The 20,303-nt window shown below is 52.8% G+C and overlaps 1 protein-coding gene across 1 annotated transcript in view; it reads right to left on the bottom strand.

Moving 5' to 3' along the window:
• Nucleotides 1-5,366: 5,366 nt before the first annotated feature.
• The window catches only part of MDGA1 (MAM domain containing glycosylphosphatidylinositol anchor 1), a 58,062-nt gene continuing 43,125 nt past the window's right edge, over nt 5,367-20,303 (bottom strand). The window contains exons 9-17 of the mRNA XM_016152683.2: nt 19,916-20,200; nt 18,088-18,239; nt 17,001-17,178; nt 16,742-16,765; nt 15,582-15,734; nt 15,119-15,253; nt 11,469-11,599; nt 11,160-11,268; nt 5,367-10,423 (exon numbers count right to left, since the gene is read on the bottom strand). Coding sequence (XP_016008169.1) covers nt 10,332-10,423; nt 11,160-11,268; nt 11,469-11,599; nt 15,119-15,253; nt 15,582-15,734; nt 16,742-16,765; nt 17,001-17,178; nt 18,088-18,239; nt 19,916-20,200 — 1,259 coding nt within the window. The 3' untranslated portion in view covers nt 5,367-10,331. The remainder of the gene's footprint in view (nt 10,424-11,159; nt 11,269-11,468; nt 11,600-15,118; nt 15,254-15,581; nt 15,735-16,741; nt 16,766-17,000; nt 17,179-18,087; nt 18,240-19,915; nt 20,201-20,303) is intronic.

The following is a 20,303-nucleotide window of genomic DNA, read 5'->3' on the forward strand; positions in this document are numbered from 1 at the left end:
TACCGTCACTATTCCATAGGCCAGAAGTCACCAGGGTGCTTCACGCACATGCCTCCCACCAGAGTCTGCAGGAGGATGGTCTTATGAGGGATGGGGAAATGGGAGAGTGATTTATCCAGAACGTTCTCTGCTACTCAAGTTTTAGACAAAGAAAGGGGCCTCAAAAGAGGAAACGGGAACTTTCCACCCTTGCCGCACCCCAAATTGTCCCCATCTCTGGGCCCAGGGTGAAAGGGGTGAATGAACATCTCTGAGATCCTGTATTGGTCCTATCTTTCTCCACTGCCACCCTCACTCCAGGAGGGGTGTCCAGCTCTGGTCAATGACCTCTGGAAACCTTCTGGATTTACTGGGCCACCCCCACCACCAGGATAGAAAGGCCAGATTGGACAGTTTTTCTGATGCCTCTGGGGAGCCATGGAAGGCAATCCTTCACTCCCATGCCCTGTCCCCCATCCCAGTAGCTGCCACCACCCAGCACCCCAAGTCTACCTACAGGTACCGCTGATTCTACAGCCATTCTCGCTGCAGACTGTTGGCCTTTCTTGCTTTGTATTTGGCTTTGCCTCCAGATCTGACATTCACCCCATCCTGCCAAGAACCCCCTACAGGTCCTGCTCATCCCCAGGGCTGGCACCACTGGTGTGCGGCAGGCTGCCCGCCCCTGGGCACAGAGCCCAGAGCCTGGAGCTCGCAGCCCCCTCGCCTGCTGGGCTCAGCCACTGCGGTCCCGCTCCTTGCTCACACCCCACCAGGCACCCAGCCAAGACTCCGTCTTGCCTTTTCTGCCACCTGTCTGTCTCCTGGTGAGGGACAGGAGAGTTCAGGGCTTGGAGTGTGGAGGGGGGAGCAGGTTGACTAGCTTCCACCTAGTGCTGGGTAATGGGGGTTCCTAGTGTTGGGGAGGGGGACAGAGACAGACAGCTGCTCAGTCCCACAAACAGAAACAGACCTATGTGACTGGAGTTGCCATTTACCCTTTTGTGAAGACCCCCTTCCTCTGCGTTGCTTAAGAAAAACCCACCCCTCATTTCACTGACTCCCAGAACTGGAAGAATATTCAAGTTCAAACTTCTCCCCACCACTCTCCTAATTTATAGGAAGACTGAGGCCCGGCTGGGGCGGCTTAGTTGAGATCACAGCCAGAACTTGGATCCAGGGGTTCCTGTACCTCCTTACAGTGTTCTTTTCACTCTCTGGGCTCAAATTCTGTCCTCGGCCCCTCTCTCTCGTTCCGTCTTCCATTGAATCAGATCTCTCCTCTGACCGTAGTCTTGGGGTAGAGAACAGCGGAGGACTGGATGCTTCTAGTCAAGGATCTGAGGGTTTCCGAGGGGGCTTTCTGCCTGCTGGGTGGGGGAGAAGTTTGGGAAGGGCCCAACCAGCAGTTCCTGCCCACCCGTAGGCCCTCCCCAGACCGTAGAGGCCAGCCTTCCCCACCCCCACCTTGGCCGTGTCTGCTCATGCACTCACCTAAGCTGCAGGGAGGCCTCATTAACTGGCGCCACATTCATGGGAGGGAGACAGATGCCAGCACTGCACAGGGGCTGCCCATGCCACAGGTGTCTCGAAGAGGGCACGTACATGCACTCACAGCCTCGCATGCACCCTCGCACACAGCTCACATACACACAGGTGTCAGACGTATCTCCGACGTTAGCGTTTGTTGCTGGAAGTAGTGTTGGGATTTCTCGTATTTAAAATTTGGCTTGATAGCCCACCTTCCCACCCCTGATCAGCACAACCCAGTTCTTCTCCTCCTTCCAATTTTCTGAGCCTTTTTATTGGAATAAATCAGCAGGAAAAAATTTCAAGGCCTAGGTTCAAAGCTCTTTGACAATGTCTGTGATGTGTAGTTATAAAAATAATGCTAAGAACAGAAAGTGACCTTTATTTCTAATCTATAGTCCTTGATGACTTCTGGTTTTTCTTTTCTAAAGAAAAAAGATTTTTTTTCCCCCGGTTATTAAAAATAATACACGTGAGTCAGAAGCAACTGAAATTTCACCATTGAGATAACTATAGATAACCCAGTGAATATTCTTCTAGACAAAAAAAAATTTGCACACAAACGTATACACAGCTATCTCTATATAAAAACATGAGATAGTAACAGGCATGCTCTTTTCTAATCTGCCTTTCTCTCTGCACAATATACTATGGACAACTCTCAGTGCCAGCAAGTGTCCCTGTGTGTAGACACTTGGCACTCTCAGGCTCCTCTGACTCATGTTTCACTCTACTTCTTCCTCACTGCCTTGCAGATGAGAGTGAATTCGTGGGTGGTTCCGGCAGGGTGGGGCACTGAGAGCAGGGTTCTACTTAAGGCAGCTCTGGCAGACAGAATGAGGCCTTGCAAAGTGCTGAGTCCCCTCGGCTGAGCTATGTCTGGCGTCATGGGACCCGAAAGAAATAAGAAGCTCAAAACCTTTTTAAAGACCAAGATGGCTAAAGAAACAGGGTGATGGATTCAGTGGTAGAATTTGCCTTCAGGGGGGCTGCCAAGTTGACCTCAGAGCAAGGGGACACCCTGGGCACTGATGGCGCTACATACCCAGGAAGGGTGAATTTGGGAGTCAGGGGTTCGAGAAGCGGAATAGAGGGATGCCTCCAGTGGCGGCCAGAGCGGCCTCAAGGAGAAGAGTTTCACCTTTTTTCTTGGATTTATTTATACCCAGCCTCTTTCTAAAAAGGTGTTACAGTCACTTTCCACAAAGGACATATGCAAAAAGGTCAGGCAGCCAGAAATAGAAAATCAGGACCAGGGACAATTTCTATCTGAAAAGGAGGCCCATACAGGAAAGGGCCTTTTTTCGTCCAGTTCCTGGGGCTGAGCTGGCGAGAAAAATGGAATGCTCCTGAAGGGAAGGAAGAAAGTGAGGGGATCTGGCCGAAAGAACACTGCACCAGAAGTCAACATCTGGATTTGCACCCAGATTCCCCTTCCTAAATTTGTGAGCTTGGATAACCACAGTATCTTTCTGAGCCTCAGTTTCCTCATCTGTAAACATGAAAATAAAAATAACTGAGGCCTCGTAAATGAGTAACACAAGACTCTGTTCCTGTAAGTTAGTCAATCTATCTGCTTGGTTTGCATTGGGACCTGCTCTTGGACAGGGTCATTTTCATAGTGCACATACTCCACAACTGCGGCCCTGAGAATGGATGGTCGTGGAGGACAATGAAGAACCAAGGAGGTACATTTATGGTGCCTGCCAGCCCCACCCCTCTGAAGTGGGCCCACCCACAGCCCCCAGACAACTACCCAGCTGACCCAACAACAAGTTGCCAATGATATACGTATGACTGGAAACAAAATGGTAGGCCGATCCAATGAGTTCTTCCTCTAGACAGGCTGAGTAAATGCTCAGAGTTGCCACTGGAAGGTTGGAGCTGGGAAGGCCGTGATACCTGGGGAGCTGAAGTCATGAAACAGCAAACACCGTGAGTCAGGAGAGGAATTATGTGCACAAAAAGATGCTAGGAAGTAGTTGAATCATGCCAGAGTGTTGTTGTAATTCACTACCCCCAACCTCAGGGACTTTGAACAACAATTATTTTTATTATATCCCATGACTTTGTGGGTCAGGAATTTGAGCAGAGCTTGACTGGGAGATTCTTCTGTTCCATATGGCATCAACAAAGGTATTCGGCTGGTGGATGGGCTGGTTTAGAAGGTCCAAGGCAACCTTATGCCCATGTCTGGTGCTTTGGGAGATGGTTAGAAGGCTGTGCTCAGCAGGGGCAGTCAACTGGAGCCCCTCTTGTGGCCTCTCCAGCATGTCAGCCTTAGTGATGTTGGACCTTCAGCCTGGTGGTTCAGGGCTCCCAGAGGCCTGAGCTGAAACTGCTAGGCATCTTCAACACAATGTCACATTCTATGGGCCTACCGAGTCACTATGACTGATCCAGATTCCAGGGGAAGGGACTTAGACTTTCCTCTCTATATATAGGAAGATAATGAAGAGTTTTCACCCATCTTTACTCTGTCACGGTGTAGGGGTCACAAACTCCTAAAGCTACCTTGAATCCACAATACCCATCTGATTCCAGAAATCCACCCGTTACCCCCTTGTGTTTGGATTTCTGGGAGCGTCTGTCCCCTCACCGTGTATAGCCTCACAATAATGTTCCTGTACTTGAATGAGCCTGAGTGTGTCTCTCTTCCTCGTACCCAGTGAGCCAACTCATTGCATTGGTGTCTCCCAAGCTCTAGAAGGGAAATCCTGGGTCTGGATATAAGAAGTTACCCAAGGTGTGAGCTGATAAAGCTTTTGTAGGGAGAACCTGGCTCTGTCACCTTTCTGAGTCTCAGTTTCCCCAAATGGAACATGAAAATGAAACTATTTGCTTAACCTACATGAGTCATTGTAATTGAGTAACAACGAAAGACTCTCTTCCTGTCATTTGCTTGATCTTTCTGTAGTTCATATCATGCCACTCATGCCTGAGATTTGAGGTCACTTCACAAACCTTCATGGGAGAGTGAATTTTCCTCATCACTGTCTGCCCCCATGACTTTGGCAAGCTACTTCTTCTAATGGAGCAGTAGTAGATGGTTGAAATGAAGATCTTTAAGGACCTCCCAGCTCTGAAATTCTAGGATTCTGAAAGGACTCAGGGAAAGGGGAAGTTTGGTACAATATGATTTGGGGGGCACGTGGGCAGCTGACTGGTGATGATAATAAGGAAGGCGGCCCCAGGTAGAGCGCAGAGTGGGGTTTATGGGCCCAGGACAGGAACACAGAGGGGAGTAGGAGTATGTAAGAGGGATGGTGGGCTTGGATGCCGGGAAGGGAAAGGACAAAGTCGGTATGAGTGGTTGACCAACTTTATTCCTCCTTGTCCTTTTCCCCCTTCCATGAGGCTTTTAAGTTTTTTCACCTCTCTAGGCCTTTGTGTATTCTGTTCCCTCTGCTTGGAAGACCCCCTCTGCCCCAGTAGCCTAACTCTAACCATTCTTTAGGTCTCTCGTAAATGTCTTTTTAGAGAAGTCTTCCCTGAAGCCCCAACCCAAATAAGAATCTCCTCTTACCTTCTTCTTTCACCGCATCAACAAAATTGTATCCATAATGATACATTTCCTGGTATATTAGCTTAGTGTCTATCTCCCCCACTAACCAGGAGCTTCCATGAAGGCAGTATGTGGCTAGCATTTGTTGAAGAAACAAGTAAGTGAGGACATTCAGGTTCACTGGGATGGAGACCAGGATGCAAGTCCTCACTGTGTGGGCAGCAGAACAGGATCCATGATAGCAGGTGCCTCCCCGAGGGGCCTGAGAGAAACACTTCCCCGCCCCCACTCTCTCCCCCACATCCCCTCCTGGCCTGCCCACATGCTCCCACATACATAGCCTGACCCAGAGTGCTAGAACACTGCAGCTTTATTGAAACAACCGTGTCCGCAACTAGAGGTTACATCTGGGGGGCTTGAGGGTGATGGAGGAACAAGGGAGGACAGAGGCTGGGGTGGAGACAGAGAGCAAGGCAAAGGGGTGAGGACGGGGTCGTGTGACTGAAACAACCCCAGTACCTTTCACCCGTTAGTGAGGGTCTCCTGTTGTGCTTTGACCTTGGTGGTGGGTTGGTCTGGGCATGGGGTCGGGGAGGGGGGCTTCTCTCCCAAGTTCATGAGGCCTCAGGGCTGAAGCAGTCCCCTCCTTCCCCTGCCCCTACTCCTGGGTTGGGGATAAAGGCCTTGGTGAGCTGGCCACTCTGGGGTGGGAAGGATGCTGGAGACCAATGGGGCAGAGGGCCAGCAAAGTTGGGCTAAGATAGTGATTATGTGAGTGGCTGGGGGAGGGGAGATGCCAGGAGGGAGGGTATTCCCTTAGGGCTCCTGGGAAATGAATGCAGGTGACACGAGGGATGGGGTGGTGGTGGGCAAGTGCCATCTCTATGGGCCTCAGCCTTCTATCTGTACAGTGGGGGCACTGGATTGCATGGTCTCTAAGGTCCCTTCCAGCTCTAAGGGTCAAGGGATCCCCAGGAAAGAGTGGTCCTTCTGCCCCAGCGTGTGCACACATGCGTGTGCGTGTGCATGCACACATGCACATACACGCGTGCGCACACACAGACACACACACACACACACCCTCAGACACACACACACAGAACTGACTTAACAGAGAGAGGGATGCTATCCTGCTTTTGGAAGTAGGAAAGGCTCCTCAGAACCTAGAACCTCAACCAGTGGCCCTATAGGGACTCTCCAGAGTAGGTTCGCCCCCACTATTCCTGGGGACAGACCCTGGAAATACTCCCCAACCTCCGCGAGCTGTCCAGGGAAAAGAAAACATAGATTTGCCCCTGTTCCCCCAGCCTCCCTTATTCTTAGGGGGAAGTCAACAGGATGGGGACACTAGGGCACATTGACCTTCGTTCCCAGCCCAGGCTTGTGTGAAGACAGAGGAGAGGGGAAGGGAAACAGAGTCCCTTCTCTCTGAGAGCCTGGGGGAGGGGCAGCAGGTACAGCCAATGAGGGCAGAAGGAGGCAGCCTCCATGTGGCACCTAGGCCTGACCTGGGGCAAGCAGGGGGCGGGGGGAGGGGCGGGGCTGTGGTCTGGGATGAGAGGCCAGATTTGGGGGAAGGGGTACCTCTCGCAGTCCAGGCCCAGTAACAACTGTAACATCTATACCAGCACCTGGAGACAGGGCAGTCTGACCAGTTTCCTCACTGCCGTCCGGCAGGAGAGCCCAGGGGCAGTGGCCAGCAGTGTGATACTCCTGGGGCTTTAGTGACTGGGTTCCAAGGCTAATTCCACCTTAACTAGTTATGTGACCTGGGGACAGTGCCTTCCCATCTCTGGGTTTCACCCTCCTCATTTTCACCATAAGGAGTACTAACCTCTGAGGCCAATCCCAGCACTGACCACCTGAGCCAGGGGCTTTCACAGAGCACAGGGAGAAAGGGAAATGAATGGAAAAGAGGTGTCTGAGCTGTCCCACAGAGGGCAAAGGTGAGAGGAGGGTCCCAGAAAGAGAGAATTCAGTCTTCAGGCTTAGCTCAGCAGCCCAGGTGGCTGTCTTATGGTCCCGGGGTCAGGAGACACTCCCTCTCCTATCTGTATTACATGTGGCCCCAGGAGTCTCTTTCTCCCTCAAACACCAACTTGGAGGGGATGAAGTAAAGAAGCCCTAACACCCTGAGAGCTGACCCTGGACTCCCAATTTTAAGGCTTAAAAATGCCTCAGCCACCCTGACCCAGAGGGTAAGACTGCCATTGGAGAGAGGCGCTGGATCCAGCCAGCCTGGTCTCCCCTGGGCTGGGGGGTCTTCATGGGCCACCTGCCATCCCACAGATGCTGACATCCACTGGCACATCACGACACACACAGCATAGGCAACACTGATACAGAGGTGCTGACTTACAGGCACACACAGACATACAAATACACCCACAAGCTACCCAGGGACACACAAAGACACTCATTTCTTACGGACCCCCTGATGTAACACAAACACGTGCAGACTGGCACACCCTAGGCGCTCGCATCACGCACTGTTAGTGCTAGCACACACTGACACCCACATCTCCTGCAGGCCTGTTGGCACACACAGATAAACACACCAACCTCACCCATCTGTGCATGAAGCCCGGGGACCTCAGCATCTCAGTCAGCACATTGTGTTGGCCCAGGTCTAGCCACCCTCAAGTCAGGGCTGCCTCTGACCCATTGCAACCTCCCTGAGCACTGCTCTCTGTTACTTCCTCACCTTGCAGTCTCTGTCGTGTCACCAGGTCCCCTCTCTCCAGGGCAGAAACGTGGGCCTCACGTGTGCAGTTCAGCTCAGCTGACATATGCTGAGCATCTTTTCTGCATCAGACTCTATGGATATGGAGGTGACCAGGGGAGACAAAGTCCCCATCATGGAGCAGCCAGGACCGGAGACAAAGTATTCAAAGGCCATCCGTGGCCTAGGGTGCCATGGAGCTCGAGGAGAAAATGCTTAGGGCTATTTATCTCTGTCTCCAGCCCCCACTACAGAGAGGCCACAGAGAAAGCACCCAGAAGGTGATAGGCCAGTGGTTCTCACTTCTAGTTCTCCTGAGGAACGTTTAAACATTTCTGATCCCAGCCCACATGCCAGTCCAATTAAATCAGAACCTCTGGGATGGGACTCAAGCATCAGCGCTTTCTTAAAGACCCTCTGGTGGTTCTATCCTGCAGCCAGGGCTGGAAAGCACTGATTTATATATTCCATCCCACTGGGCAAAGCCTGCTGAGTGAATTCCAGAATGAGCCCACTTGTGCTGGGCATGAGGTTGGGATGGGGTGGGAGAGGGTTGGAAGGCTCAGAGGAGGAGCTCACAGTCTAGTTAGGGCAACAGACCCTGCACAGATGGGACGATTAAGGAACGACACCCAGCAGGCACGATAGAAGCATGTTCTGCAGCCGCACGTTTAGGACAGAGGCCTTGACTGGTCCAGGGAGGCAGCCAGATTGGTTGGGTATCAGGAGGCCCTGCCCCAGCCTTGGCCCAGCCACCCAGCAGCTGTTGGTGATGATGGTAACGCAGGCTGGCAGAGCAGTGAGATGGGCAGCATTGGCCTTGGTTCCCTGTCTGCCTCCTGGCATTGCAGTGCTTCCTCTTCTCTGCAGCTGTCCCAGGAGAAGCCCTGTGACACCCCCCTCCAAAGGTTCTTGCGTTCCAGTAGGGTCATCTGTAAGCTCTTTGTCATCCATTGAGGATGATAGGTAGAAAATCAGGCGGTGGCAGACAGCTTGAGACTATAGAATAGGGCTGGAAGTGGTATATTTGGCCAGCACCCCACAGGCATTCTTGTCACTCATAAAGATGGACATGCACGCTGACACACACAGGCATTCACTGAGATGGGGTACAGACCCAGCCTCACAGACATGTATCACTGCACACATAGACCCATATTTGCACACATTCCTGCCCAAGGATATATCCACAGTGCTACATAGATACAAATGGGCCCCCACACGTGCATACACACACAGACACACGGCCACATGCACATATGCATGAAGACTCATCCTGGAAGGGGCCAGGCCTCTTCTCTCCATGGACGGATGGGTAGGGGCTCAAAGGGGATGTTGAGGTGGAGAGGTGGAGATTCTATCATGCCCATCTCAGGATCCCAATCTAGGACCCGAGGACAGGGAGCCCTTTCACAGCTGGGGACATGAGCTCAGTTCCCAGGAAACAGGATGACCAGCAACTGCCTCACCCCGACTCCCAGCTCTACAAACCCCTCCTCCTTCACTGACCCTGGGTGAGAAGGGAACAGCCAACTAGACAGTGCTTTGCAGTGGAGGAGGGCAGGGGCAGCCCCTCTACACACATCCTCCCATCCAGGGCACCTCCTCATGCTAAGTATGTAAGAAATAGAGGCTCTATTCTACACCCAAGGTCAATGTCTTGTATGGGGGCACAAAACTGTGAAAGCAGGACTTCTCCTCTGCGCATCTCAGAGTCAGTCCTCACTCCAGAAAATGGCCTAGCCACCACTCCCCTGGCTCTTTGGAGATGCAGCTAGGGGCTAAGGTTAGGCCAACCGACTAGCCCCTGTGCTCTCAGGAATCCAGTCGCTTGAGGAGGAGGGGGTGAGGAGTGGGAGCGGGAGGCGTCAATCTTCAGACTGTCCAGGCTCAAGACCCCGTCCTGGGTCCCTTCAAAGGGGGCATGGTGATGGGGGAATATGACATCCCAGGAACAAGTCAGGGATTCTGGGTGACCTGAGGTCTCCACCTTTTGGCCCTTGCCCTGGAAACAGTTGCGAGCAGCAGGTGCCTCACCTTCCTTGTCTCTGCATGGGAACATTCATAGAGTCACAAAGTCCCGCCTGGCTCCCTCTGACTCTGGTCTCCCACATCCCAAGGAGTCCCAGAGTCCAGCTAAGAGCAAAGTCTCTTGTCTCCTCCCCTTCTGGTAAAGCCACAGGGCTGGAGCTCAGCCTTAAGTTAGGGGTGGAGGAAGGGCAGGAACACACCACAGGTGCAGCCAGGACAAGGCCTACGTGGTAACGAGGTCCCTGCGGTGGCAGACGCCACTCAGGCGAGTCCCCGTCTCTGCAGTAAAGAAGGTGCTGGCAGGTCGAATAGAAACTTGTGCTTTAATATATCTGTGTGTGTCTGAGTGAGTGTGTGAGTGTGTGCGTGTGTCAAACGACTATCTATAGGGCCTCGGCGCCGGGCCTCTGTCCTTGTTCTCTGCTCATCCTCGCAGCCAACACAGGCCCCTCTCCCTGGTGGGCCGGCCCTGCCCCGGGCACCCCGGCTAGCGGGGGTCAGTCTTTGGTACGATGCAGACACTTTGGTGTGCCAGGGGCGGGGTGGGGGGCCACGCAGCTTTCATCATCTCTGCAATGCCAAGAGGAAGATGGCCATGGGTCCCCAGAGCTGTGGGCGAGGCTGGCAGGGGACTCCACTGCCGGGCATCACCACCACTGCAAGGGGAGAGAGAAGGGAAACAGACCAGGGCTCTGGTCAGCTAAGCAGGGCCAGGGAGTAGAGGGCAAGCAGGCAAGCCAAGGGAGGCCCCATACTCTGCCTCTCTCTCTGGGGGCCTGAAGGTGGACAGACACATTCGTCAGATGTGAGGTGATGTAGTGTGGCGGTAACTCAGCTTGCCGAGGTCCAATTCCTGGCCCTGTGGCTCACTAAGACACAGAGCAATCCATTCAACCTCAGTGGGTCTCAGTTTCCGCCTCTGTGAAATGAGTCTAGTAGCAAGAGCTACCTCAGAGCCCTGCTATGAGGGTTGAATGAGCTCATCATGGATATACAGGATTTTGTATCTTGCTTAGTACAAAAACCTGTGTATCCATGATGAGCTCATTCATCATGAGCTATTATTATTGCTAACACTCGTCCCAGGGGTGAACACACATTCACATCTGGATCCACACACCCAGAGACATACCCAGACACAGACACAGGAGGCACTCTGGTACATGAATAGCTCGGCAAGCTCATAGAGGCAGGGTCCGGTCTTCTTATTGTCCTACATATGCCCCATAGCCTGAGCTGGGCTGGGGCCCAAGTGTCCACAGTCACCGACACACACGGCCTGTCAGCCAGCCACTCTGTACCCAATTCAGACACAAACACCCTCCTTCCCCTGACACGGGTGCCCACCCAAATAACCCCCACAGATTTGCCCGCCCCCGTTCCCGTCTTCACCTTTGTTGGGATCCATCTGCTTCCGGGGACATTCTCCCTTCTTCAGCGTGACATCGTCTATGGCAATATCCCCCAGGTAGCCTGAGCCTCGAACCCCCTCAAAAATAATCTGGAGTGGCATCAGAAAGCAGGGAGCAGGCGTTGGGGTGGTTCTGCCAGACAGACCTCACCCCTCAGTGCACCTGGGAGCTCCCCCATCCCACACCCTGCCAGGAACAAGCACTGTGCCTTCCCAAGTACTTCCTGGCCAGAGCCACCACCTAAGAGCTGGGAGAGCCTATGAGGGGCCGCTGGGCCTGGCAGACTCACCTGGAAGGGCCCACTGGGGTTGATGGGCACATGCACCTGCTGCCACACGTTGCCCTTATTGCCACTGAGGGACCAGGCATGCGTGTCCAGAGCTCCTTTGTTCCGGGACCGCACCAGGAGGTTGAGGGATCCTGTGGTAGGTGTGAAGAGAGTGGGGCAGTGACGTCTAGACAAGGGCACACTTACCCTTCCTGATTCACCAAGCTCTCCTCTTTCGCCACTGCCCACAGCACTGTCCCTGCTGGATGGGACCTTCTCCCCATCACAGACTGGTTCGATGTCCCATTTTCCCAGGGTAGGGGTGGGGAGTGGGGAGTGCAATAAGGGAAAAAGGCAAGCAGCAGCAGGGCTGTAGTTTATCAGGACAATTTGCAACTTTTCTATCATTTCTTCCCTTCCTTCTTAATCAGTGAATCCCCCACCCTCCAAACACACACACACACACACACACACACACACACACACACACTACCCTCCCCCATCTAGACAAAGAAGTTGTCCTAGGGTGGTGGGGCCTATGTCTGAGCACACAGCAGGATTCCAAAACACTCAACACATACTCTTGACAGTACAAGATATGTGGGATGATTTCTGGAGGTTCAGGAACAGACTTAAAATTTTTTAAATATTTAGATATATGGTTTAAAAGAGGTGAATAAAGCTAGTCCTTCAAACCCAGGATTTATCTAATATTGATGCTTAGGATGAAGCTAAGAAACAAGGAAGGAGCATGAGCTGATTTAAAGAAAGATATTAGTAGAGGTGTGACATAGCCATGGTAAAAATAGTGAAAGTGAAATTTTGGAGGCATTAGTCTGTGGGTGCTGAGCCCATCTGCCCACAGCCACAGGGCCTGGAGCTCTGGAGGGACTGAGGGGCATTGGAAGAGAGGGAGGGGGTCGTGACTTAACTAAGAGCACCCAGGCAAAGTTGTGCCCCTTCCCCAGTTCTTCCAGCCTACCTTAAGCCCCCAGTGACATAAAACACCTGGCTCAGAGGGAAGAGGAATCAACTTAGATGGTGCCTGGTCGCTGACATTTCCATGGCACTGCCCACAGTCAAAGCCATACCATCTGTGACACCAGATAGACAGACCCCCTAAGGGGGAGAGCCACCAAATGTTACCTGCTTGAGATGAAAGGAGTTGGCTTGGACCGAGAAGAGCAGGCGAAACACAAGTTCTGGGGACAGCTGGTGCCCAGAACTGCCAGGTAGGGTGAAAGAGGAGGGGAGAGGAGGAACCAGAACAGCAAGAAATACCCTCCTCCCCAGCAGCAGACCCAGGCCTGGGTGGGGGGCCCTCACCAGCAGATGGGGCCATGAGAAGGCTGCAACCAACACCCAGTGAGCCCGGAGGTGTCACACTGGCTTTGGCAAGGCCCAAGCCTCAGTGCCTTCCAGGCTCTCCACCAGCCCCAAAGAAACCTCTCTCTCTTCCTGCTCCTGCAGACCTTCCCTGTCCCTATCCCCCTGGGGTCCAACTTCAATCCCCATACTTTTTCTTCCTTCTATACCACATGCCCCAAGGACCTTAATGGGAGAATCCCACTTTTTCACTGCTCAAACAAAAGCTGAATCTCTGCTCTCTTCTCTGAGCACCCTTTAGCTCCAAGTTCTCCCCTGCTCAGGGGCTTCCTGACAACTCTCACAGGGGTCAGCCAAGGCCCATGACCTTCACCCTCACTCAAGGATGGGCCTGCTCACTGCATTCTTCTTTATCTTCCTTACCTCCGCCAAAGCCAAATGGAACCGCATGCTGAAGCCTAGACGTACTCCAGTTTTCCAGCCTCTGGGCTTTCGCTCAGGCTGTTCCCACTGCTTGAGATGCCCTCCCTACCACATTTCCCTGGCTAAATCCTTCCTGTGCTTCAAGGCCTCTCTGAAACATCATCTTCTCCAAGAAGTCTTCCTAGGCTTAACCTAGTAATCCTGATGTTTTCTGGTATTTCTGAGTCTTTAAACTGCAGCTCTCCAGGCCCAGCCCACTCTCTGCTCAGGAGTGTGGCAGCTATTGGGATCCATATCTTCTCCCTGTTTGACTCCTCAAGGGAAAGTCTGCATCAAATTGCTATCAGTTCTCAATAATTAAATGGTGAATGAAGAACTTTTCACAACTGTCATCAGGACTTTCAAAGAATCTCCAGGTTAAAAGTTTCTTCAGGGTGCATCAAATCCAGACCTCCCTGTCATTCATTCATTCATTCATTCATTCATTCAACTAATTGAGCACCACTATGTGCCAGGCACTGTTCTGGGCACTAGAGATACATTAGTGAATAAGACAAAGAACCTTGCCCTCCTGAAGCTTATGCTCGATTGGTAGTAAGCATTATAAAGAAAATAATGCAGAGAAGGGAAGAGAGGTATTTCAGATGGGGCTATCAGGGCTCTCTCTGGGAAGACGTGAATGAGGGGAGTGAAAGAATGTTCCAGGCCAGGGAAACATCATGAGCAAAGGCCTCTAAGGCAGGGAGAGCAGCAGAAAATGAGCCCAGAGAAGCGGGCAGAGTGCGGGTCAGGCATAGGAGGCCTGGAGAAGACGATGATGGAAGGGGACAGAGTAGGGGAGTAGCATGATCTGGACAGGGGTCCCCTCCACAGCATCCTTTCCGGAGAGACCTCCTGTCCGGGGACAGTAAAGCCCACTCTTCTGCTGGGCATTTCTGATGCTTACTGGGTCTTCCTCGGTTAAGAATCAAATCTGCCCCTGGAAAGCTTTCACCGACATGTCTGTTCCACTGCCTGGGGAACACTGAGCAAGCTCTGGACCCCACACTGCTCCCAGATACCCCGGCATTCCATCTCATAAGGTCTGATTTCCTGGGGCCCTACTGGACCCAATGTGCTCCTCTTGGCAGCTGGGTCCTGTGTCCCTCCCAAGCTGGGGATAAAGTGACCAACTGTCCCAGTTTTCCTAGGATGCGGGGCTTTTAGTGTTAAAAGTGGGAAAAGGTAGGGCAAAGCAGAATTGGTTTGCGTTAGTTACTCCAGCTGGGGAAGCTAAATGGCAACAAAAGGTCTGGTCACCCACCCCACCTACTCCAGCTGTCTTGGCCCCCATCCTTTTGCATGTGTCACAGTGGTCACTAAATCCTATCTGGTGCAATTAGTTGTTTAGTGTCTGTCTCTGTCTGTCTCTCCAACTTGACTGCAGGTGCCAAGAGGATGGGAAACTTGTCCGCCCCTTTTACTGCAGCACCTGATACATGGCACAGAGCAGGAGCTCTGGAAGTGACAGCTGCACTGATGAGCTCACTGATTAATGTGACATTCCTGCCAGTGCCAACTCCTTCTAAAGGGCGTCCCTTAAGTTCATGCCCACACTTAGGAAGCAGAATTTCCTCCCACTGCTCACAAAGCAGCACCCTTCCAACCTTTGTTCAGGGTTTTGAGGGAGTCAGTCAGACATGGGTTGCTGTGTGGTCTTGGGAAGATGCTTAACCTCTCTGATTTATATGGTAACATCCCCCTCACCTGGCGGTTGTGAGGGATAAGGAGACTACAGATGCAGAGCACCCAGGATGTCACCTGACACCTAGCAGGCACTCCATTCATGCAACCTCTCAGCTGGTCCCTGGCTTCCTGTGAACCACCTTTCTCCTCCCCTCCCCCAAATACACAAGGGCAGACTACCTGGTCCCCTGACTCACCAATGTGCTTCCCATACATGTGGTAGAAGAAGGAGACACAGTAGAATTTGGCGCTGGCATTGTATAGAGGACTCACCAACCGTGCACGGTCCCCCAGCTCCCGGGGCCTTGATGTCTCAATGAACATGTAGTAGCCTGTGGGGGAGTGGGAGATGCGCCAACAGCCTCCTCAACCCACCCAGGGCTCCTTCCACCTGATTCCTTCTCTGCCTCAGTCTCAACTGCCTGAATCCCAGATGCCTCACCCCATCCCACCTCATCCTCCCTGCCTCACAGCACGGGAGTCCAGGCCAGCCTTCATCAGTTCTTAGCTCTACTGAATTTCTTCTTCCTGATTCTCTGTGTCTACCCCTCAGACTGAGGCTCCCTGAGGAAGGGGCTGTGTTTCTCCATTAGACTGGGGCTCCCCAAGGCTAGAACCCTGAAGCAGTCCTTCATTCCTAGCAGCAGGCCAAGTTCTCACCCTCAGGGGTGCCACTGATGTCAGTGGGGGGACCAGTGTTGGGAGAACGCTTGGGGTTCTGGGTGAGGGCGTTCTGCCGTGTCCAGTCAAAGTTGTCTGTCAGGTCCTGGGTGTAGCCACAGATCTTCTCATCCTCAAAGTGGCAGGTGTTGTCTGCATTGGGGTGGGAGGTGGGGGCGAGACAAAAAAGGTCAGTCTTCTCAGGCCCTCTGGTCCAGCTTTGCCCTCCCTGGCCACCCCCTGAGGCAGGTCCCAAGCATCCGGGCAGTAGGCCTAGGATTCCAGGGCTTGAGAAACCAGGCTACAGGGTTCTCGATTAATGTTTCCAGAACAGGACTTCTCAGCCTTTTTGTGCCACCACAGCTCCTTCTGGCATCTAGTGAAGTCTAAGAACCCCATCTCAGAATGATGGTTTTAGATGCATAAAATGAAGCATAAAGGATTACAGAGGAAATCAATTTACTGAAATAGAGTTGTCAAATATTTTTAAACAAATCTGTGATATAAGTGGGCTTCTTTATTATCTAATTAAATCACAAGATCTAGTGTTAGGTCTAATAACTGCAGTAGTTTTGAAATACTAATGAATGTAAATGACATTTAGAGATAGCTGCAACAACTTTAAGGTGATGTGAAAACATCGGATTTCTGATGACAAAGTCACAAGTACTAATTATACTACTGTGGTTGGTCGCCTGCATTCATCATTGAAGGAGATGTTACATTTCTGCTAGAAGTCAGGGAAAATAAAGAAGTAAGTGTATGCCCTTCCAGATTCCAGATTCAGACTCCCTGAATTCTATACACAGATTCTTTGGGGGTCCATGGGTCTCAGGTTAAGGACCCCTGCCCCAGGAAACAGGAATATGAAATGGCCTGGCCTTTCTGCCAATAGTGAGTGATGCTGAGTGATGCTGAGTGAGGATGAAAGGCCCTGAGTTAGAGACATCCTCCAACTCTACCCCTGTCCCCCCCACCTCTAAGCCCCAGAATAAATCCTAGATGCAAACATCTCCATGCCTAGCCCTGCTCCCTTCTGTTTCTCCTTCCAGCTGCTGGCCTCACCCCACTTTTCTCTGGGTATCTTTTGGGATCCCTTCTTCCCACCGGAGGAGCCTTTGTGTCCCTAAGGGGAAGAGAAGTGGGTAGGGGTATCTCACCTGATAGACTGGGAGAGTTGATGGCTGAGAAAGCAAGCAGGAAAACCAAGTCAGAATCAAGTGGGGCTATGCAGAGGGTGCCCAAGGTTAGAACTAGGGTACAGGGTCCTCAGAGCCAGGACTGGGAGCCAGAGGGGCCTGGCCTGTAGTGACACCACACAGTGGGAGCCCCAAGCTCAGGAACTGCGTGTAGTGGGTGAAGGGGGTTCCCTGGGCATAAGAAGGGCACACTCTTCCCACCACTACCACCACCACCTACGTTCTGTATAGTGGATGATGCGGGAGGCCATGTCACCAGCCCCAAAGGTGGTGTAGGGCGTGAGGCGGACCTCATAGCTGTGGGGCACACGGAGGTCAGTCAGGATGTACTCCAGCAGCTGCCCCTTGTCCACACGCCGCACTGGGATAGCTTTCACCATGGCATTGTGTTGATTCAACTGTAGATACAGGGAGTTCCCAGATGCTCTGCAGTCCACGCCCTCCAATAGAGCATCACCCCAGGCCCTAATATGACTTTAGGGGTCAGTGTCAAGGAGCAGAAAAAGCAAAGGACTAGGAAGCCAGGCCCTCAGTTTCCTCATCTGTGGGATAGAGCAATCACCCAACCCCTCTATGCCTACTTCTGAGGGATGTCTTAATAATAAGAGATCGCAATACATATTGAACACTTAATACATACTAGGCACTGTTCTAAACACTAGTAACTCATTTAATCCTCAAAATAATGGTCCCATGAGGTAGAATGTTATAATTTTACACCCATTTTATAGATGAAGAGGGTGAGAGGCCAAAGTGTTGCAGGTTGCCCAGGCTCATACAGAGATAGATTCTAACTCAGGTAGAATGCCCCAGAGTCACACTCTTACCCTCTGCCTAACTGCCCCCTGGCCTGGGCAGAACCACATGAAATTAGACAGGACATGAGACCAGCAAAGTGGCTCTGGCCTTGCATTCTAGAAACTTTGTGGGCGAATCTTAAGGTGGCTCTGGCCTTGCATTCTAGAAACTTTGTGGGTGAGTCTTAAGGTCATGTCTTAAGTTTCTGCCTTAAACTTCTGCCATAAGAGTAGATTCTCTGTTTCATAAGCAGAGCTGGCTCTGCTCCTCTTCCCCTCCACTGACCCTTGAGCAATTCTCAAGGCTGTGCCAAGAGCCTGGATCCAAAGGGGTCAGATCCCTAGCACCCTCCAACTCCTGCTGCTGTGTCCAGAATACTTCCTCTCTGGCACTGAAGAGTTGTCTTAAGAAGCATCAGTATGTCTTATCCCCATCTCCAACCTCCTCCCCTGGCTCAATGAGCACTTCCAGGGTCAGCCAGCATCTGAGCCCCATCTCCCTTGGCCCACCTGGCGGACACTGAGTCTGTAGTTGAGCACAGGGTCAACAGCGTCAGGCTCCCTCTGGGTCCACTGCAGCACGTAGGAGTAGTTCTTGGACAGCTTGTGGCTGCGGGTGGGGTTGGGGGTGTCGAAGTAAAACTCCGGGCTGTAGGCTTTGGCTGAGAGGGCGGGGAGGGGTGCATGGGGCCATGGAGGGTGGGGAATGGGGAGAGACACAGAGAGAGAAGGTGTGGGAGGAGACAGGATGGGGTAGAACAGAGAGAGGGGATGGGAGAGACGAAGAAAAGGGAATATTGTGAGGAGAGGAGATGGAGGAGGAGACAGGGAGAAGCCAGGTAAAGTAGGAGGAAAGGTGGGAGATGGAGAAAAGGATGATTGGGAATTCCAAGGTGTGGTGTTGGTGAGAATGGAGTGGAAAGGCCAAAGAAAAGAGAGCAAAGAGAAATTTGGGAAGACAGAATCAGGATGTTACAGAAAACACAGGGAAAGAGGATTGGGCAAAAGACAGGAAGAAGGGTCAAGGAATTAAGGTAGAAGAGAAGAGAGAGGACAAGAGAAGAGAAAGGACAGAGATAGAGCGAGGCAAAAAGGTGGGGAGACAGGGAAAGTATGGGAAAACAGGGAAGAGGGGAAGGAGGTGGGAAATGTCACAGGGGCCTCTGGTTGGTGGGGCTGGGGAAGTGGCCAGTGACCTGTAATGCTAGCCCCCTGCTGTTGAGTGAGGGGATCCAAACAAGAGCTAAAAGGGTACCCAGTCAGTCAGGAGCTGTTGGGAGAGCTGGAGGTGTGGGGGAATTGGGGACAGGCATGCCTGGGGTTCACCAGTCTGACAGGGAACAGCTCTCCCCAATGGAGGAAAGAGAGACTAGGGTTGGCTACCCCATCGACCCCTGTCGGTTCCCCTCACCCCTCATCACGACCTCCACCCCTTCCTGATCCACTCACTCCCCGTCTGCAGCCCCAAATGGCCCACAAGGAATGACCCGATGAAGAGATAGGGCTAAGAAGGATTTCTGGGCACCAGAGGCTTGAACATTTATGGTGATAGAAGGCTTAGGAATGTGCGCTGGCTGCCCCATCACCACCCAAGAGATTCCAGAGACGCTACTGAGGGGAGTCTATGCACCCCTAAGCTACAACTCAGGCCCCCCACGTTGGGCCTGCGGTCTGGAAAAGAGGAGTCTCTGGAGCCAAAGATGAAGAACGAGGGGCTTAAAACATGACGCCTGAGATGGGGCGGTGCCCAGGGCTCGAGTGGGCGGGTCTAAACCTGGTGTGGACCGCGATGACTAGCGGTCTTTTACAGAAACAGATTGAAGTGGAGAGCTGGGATTGGACAAGGTTGGAAGGAGTGGAGTTTATGCCTTGTGTAGGCGGGGCCTAGGAGCCGTGCGGAAGGGCCTTTAAAAGGAAGAGTCCAAATCTGGTTTCTGCAGTGCTAGTAGGGTAAACCCTAGGCATGATGAAGGAGGAGCTTGAAGGCGGTGGGGGGAGGGGGGAGTGGGGGCGTGTCAGAGCCCAAGGAAGGGGGCTGAGCTAACACGGGCGGGGCTTAGGACAGGTATTAGCAGGCCTTAAAAGGAGAAGGCCTAGACCTAAAATGGGCATTAGTGGAGTGGGCGGAGCTGTAAGAGGAGGTCGGAGGTGAATCCTTGTAGGATGTGCGGGATCTAGATCTAGCAAGGGTGAGTCTTAGAAAGGCAAGGGGCCTAAACTTGGTATAGGCGTGACAAAGGGGGCGGGGTCCAGCTGGGCGTGGGCAGGGCTGGAGTTGGGGTGGAGCTTGGGCCCAAGTGGGCGTGGTTGGGTGGGGCGGGACCCGTGGGATGCTCACCCGAGACCTGGAAGAGGCAGATAGCTGAGCCCACGTCGTTGGAGATGCTGCACTCGTAGCTGCCGCTGCTGTCGCGGGTGACAGCGTCGAGGTGCAGCTCGGAATGGTCCAGGGCCTCGGCGGCGACCGGGACGGCGGGCGGCGGAGGCAGCAGCTGCCCTTTGAAGCGCCACACAGCGGAGGCGATGCGCTGGGGGCTGCCTCGGAGGAGAGAGCAGCGCAGCAGCACGGGCCGGCCCAGAGCCTGGCGCACATCCTGGGAGCTGGGCTCCACCTCCGGCGGGACTGGGGGCGGGGGCGGTGGTCAGCGGGGCCAAGGGCATTCTGAAGAGTGGCCCCAATGAAGGAGACGATGCACTCGCCCTTACTCCCGTGCCCCAAGCCTGGA

Source organism: Rousettus aegyptiacus, unplaced genomic scaffold (genome assembly GCF_014176215.1).
Source record: "Rousettus aegyptiacus isolate mRouAeg1 unplaced genomic scaffold, mRouAeg1.p scaffold_m13_p_1, whole genome shotgun sequence".
Classification (NCBI taxonomy): Eukaryota; Metazoa; Chordata; class Mammalia; order Chiroptera; family Pteropodidae; genus Rousettus; species Rousettus aegyptiacus.